Source organism: Fukomys damarensis, unplaced genomic scaffold, assembly GCF_012274545.1.
Source record: "Fukomys damarensis isolate Sample0158 unplaced genomic scaffold, DMR_v1.0_HiC HiC_scaffold_21, whole genome shotgun sequence".
NCBI lineage: Eukaryota > Metazoa > Chordata > Mammalia > Rodentia > Bathyergidae > Fukomys > Fukomys damarensis.
The window spans coordinates 15,089,226-15,092,605 of record NW_022900933.1 but is presented as its reverse complement, the minus strand read 5'-3'; the positions used below and the strand labels follow the sequence as shown (position 1 = coordinate 15,092,605).

The following is a 3,380-nucleotide window of genomic DNA, read 5'->3' as shown; positions in this document are numbered from 1 at the left end:
ATGCTGCTAGACACCAGTCTTATCGTTAATAGAGGGTCTTTTTTACTTTGTTCTCTTCCTCCTCTTGTCAACCTAACTCTCAGCCTCTTGGAGTCCTGTTGCTTTGGTGTTAGCAAGAAATGAGATTGTTTGTTGCTCAGGAAACCAAGACTCCCCAAAAGCAGCACTGGCTGTATGCAGTGGACTGTGATCCTGAAGAGTGTCAGAGCAGAGAAGCCACTGGGATTGTGCACCTGAACAGTAAGGCATGGAGACCACCCAGCCAGGGAGACCCTGGCAGAGTCAAGGGCTTCAGCCTTTTGATGATACAGCTGTCCCAACCTACCAACATGATCTGGCTTTTCTGAGCTCCTTAGAATCCTTGCAACTGAGAGGGAAACGCGCACGCACGTGTGTGTGTGTGTGTGTGTGTGTGTGTGTGTGTGTGTGTTAATGGAGCCTGGTCAGAAGCAGGGAGAGGTGGTAGGCTTTATTTTCTAGAAGTAAATCCTGCCCAGTGAACCCCCAAAGCAAGAAGTCACACAGAGTTATCTGGACAGTAGTAAGTTCAAGTCATTTATTTTTAGACTATTACCAGCATGTTTGGTTCTGGGGTTCAATCCCCAATTTCCAGAAAAATAAACTAATGAGAACCACATGCACTATGAGGAGGCCATTCTGATGTGTCCGTGATCATGCAGTGAGTGGGCATAGAATACAGGACAGGAGCCCTCGGTGTGAGCGGGGCCTCCCCTCTGCAGACAGTTGACAGCAGCCAGTCTGGGCCCTCACTAGGGCTGAGGAGAGGGCTGAGCCCCAGTCATTTGGACCCTGCTCCTTTAGGGCCCTGGGGCCCTTATTGCTACATTTGCTACTTTGCTACTTTATGGCCCCTGGGTCTTGCCCAGGGGATGCCTTATCACTGGGTGGCACTAATGAGTAGGTTGCTGGCATCTGCTGTTGCCATGGTTACACAAGCACAGGCCTCTCTTCAGAGGGTCCCATGGTGTGTTATTAGTGATTTATTTGGCCACTGTTTGACCAGTCCATGATCCTTGCTACATATTCATCTTAGTCAGATTCCTTTAAGCTGGTGGCACATTATCGCCCTCCAGCTCAGGGCATTCTAGCTCCTGGAACTTGCTGGAACATCTCCCTCCACTATATTCCACAGGGTCCAAAGACCAACAGCCCTCAATCCTTTGTACCTTCTGGGAAGGCTTCCTGATGGTGGCTTTTGAAGTCCAGGCATTTGGAGAATGGGAGGGATGCTTTTTAAGGAAAAACATCAACTTCCACAATCAGGGAGGAGGCAGGCTCCTGGCTCAGTGTCCTGTTGATGAGGTAGTTTGAACATACCAGTAATCCTGCAGGGAAAAACCTTGCAGCATGGCCCCATTAGATAATCCTGAGCAGCAACTCAGAATACCAAGAGGCCCTTTCAGGATGCTGGCCCAGTACCTGGCCAGCCACAGTGGGGAGCTGGACACAGGCCCTGTCAACTGCACTGGCAGCTGGGTCTCTTTGTTTCTAGGGCATCGCAATAGCTTCTCAGGAGAACAAAGCTGCTGCATAGCTATCTGGAAGGGAGGAGGCTTCTCCCTCGCCCAGAGAGTTCCAGTTGCATGGGTCAGGTTATCTGGCTGTTGCTGGACATTTATACATGCAACCTACCAGTTGTACCTTTCCCATGTAGGGAGAGGTTATTTCAGTGACGTGCTCTATGCCTGGTGCCTTGTTTCTTGGAGTTGATGGATTGATGGTCACTCACAGAGACTGCCCTGATGCTTTAGCTGTGGAGCTGCCAAAATAATATTTGCCCTTGAACCCTCAGGAAGAAAAGTTTCAGATCCAGGGATCGTGCCAAGCCAGGGGACCTCAGGTGGCTTGCAGAGGGTGGAATGGATAGGGGAATCTGTTTTGCTAAAGAATTGTCTTCAAATATCTAATCTAGCCTGGATCTTTGGCTGTCTAGATCAAGCTACTGGGAACTTGGCCAAGACTCAGTTTTCTAAATCCTTCCATTATGAGGTCTGCATGGTAGCCTGATCTTGGTGTGGTCCTCTTGGTTGGAACAAGCTTGTTCCATGTCCTCTTTACAACCCCTTGCTTGAGCTACTGAGGAAAATGTTGTGGTAGTCACAGGATCCAGCCTGCCTCTGTTATGGGGTGGGATGGCAGGGTTATTGCTCTGGGTTTGAATTTATCTGAAGTATCCTTATCTCTACTGAGCCTGCTGTCCCTCCCCTACCCTCTGGTTGTCTCCAGAGGTGTTTGGAAGCCTTCTACCTGTTCTCAGTGCCACAGTCCTCCTGGCTCTGGGTGGGCCCTCCGGGGACTTCCAGAGTGAGGTCAATTCTTAGGCCAGCATAGATCAGGAACAGCAAGCCAAGCATTTGGGGGAGAGGGACACAGAAGTCATGGCCAGGAAGCCAACCCTTTCCTGTCTACAGCCAGACTTAGGATGCCCCCTTAAAGTCCATGGGAGGGGCAGGAGGCAGCCAGGCCCCTTGCCCTGCATAACTGAGGGCACAGAGGTGTGGTTGTTCATGAACCCCATTGTCCACCTGTGCCTCAGTGGCAGCATAGCCAGGGACCCTGGGCAGGGAAGAGCTTCCCTTGGGTAAAGTCAGGTGCAGATAAACTTGGACTATGATTTATTGTGAAAGAGGAGGTTTATATGACAATGAGGGCATAAAAAGGTGGAAGAGCAAATGAAAGACCCAATAATTTGGGGTGGGGCTTCATTACATTCATTTACTCATCATGTGGTTATCAAGTATTTATATACTGCCAGGCTTTGTGCCGAGTGTATGGGAGTCCACCAAGGACCTGGCTCTACATTGCCACCTTTGGAGAGACTTGGAGAACTCAACTTGTGATCTCTGTGATTTCCACTCCATCTGAAAAAGAGAGGAACTTACTTACTGCCAGTGGGGGAAACTGAGGTGTGGTGGTCAAAGATCCACAAGGATACAATCATAATGAGGACTCTTATTGCCCAGGGTGCCTGCATTGTGAGGGACAGGAGGCTGGGGCCAGGGGACAGGGCTCAGTGGAAGAGACACAGAAAGGACTTAGAGGTGGGAGTTGGGAAGATGGGCCACAGAGAAGCAACCAGGAGGCCAGGACTGCAGACAAGCATTTGAGCTTTTGGTCACCAGCTGGTGAATTTGCCTGCATGAGTAAAGAAACACCAGGATCACTCGTTTCCTTCGATGTGTCTGTTTATACACTCTCAAGGGAGTCTTTTTTCACCTGTGGCCAAAAATAGATCAAAGGAAGATCATCATAGCAGGTGTGTGTGTGGGGGGTGAGTGTCTGTATTAAAAAACTGGTTTCTTAATACAACTCTGTATGGGGCTTTGCAGGTATCACAATAATAACAATCAGTATTAGCT

The 3,380-nt window shown here is 49.4% G+C and overlaps 1 protein-coding gene across 5 annotated transcripts in view; it reads right to left on the bottom strand.

Annotated features, from left to right (window-relative positions):
- Window positions 1–564: 564 nt before the first annotated feature.
- The window catches only part of Rgs6 (regulator of G protein signaling 6), a 561,710-nt gene continuing 558,894 nt past the window's right edge, over window positions 565–3,380 (bottom strand). For all 5 annotated transcript variants that reach the window (XM_010645399.2, XM_010645398.2, XM_010645401.2 and 2 more), the window contains one exon: window positions 565–2,882. In XM_010645399.2, coding sequence (XP_010643701.1) covers window positions 2,744–2,882 — 139 coding nt within the window. In that variant the 3' untranslated portion in view covers window positions 565–2,743. The remainder of the gene's footprint in view (window positions 2,883–3,380) is intronic.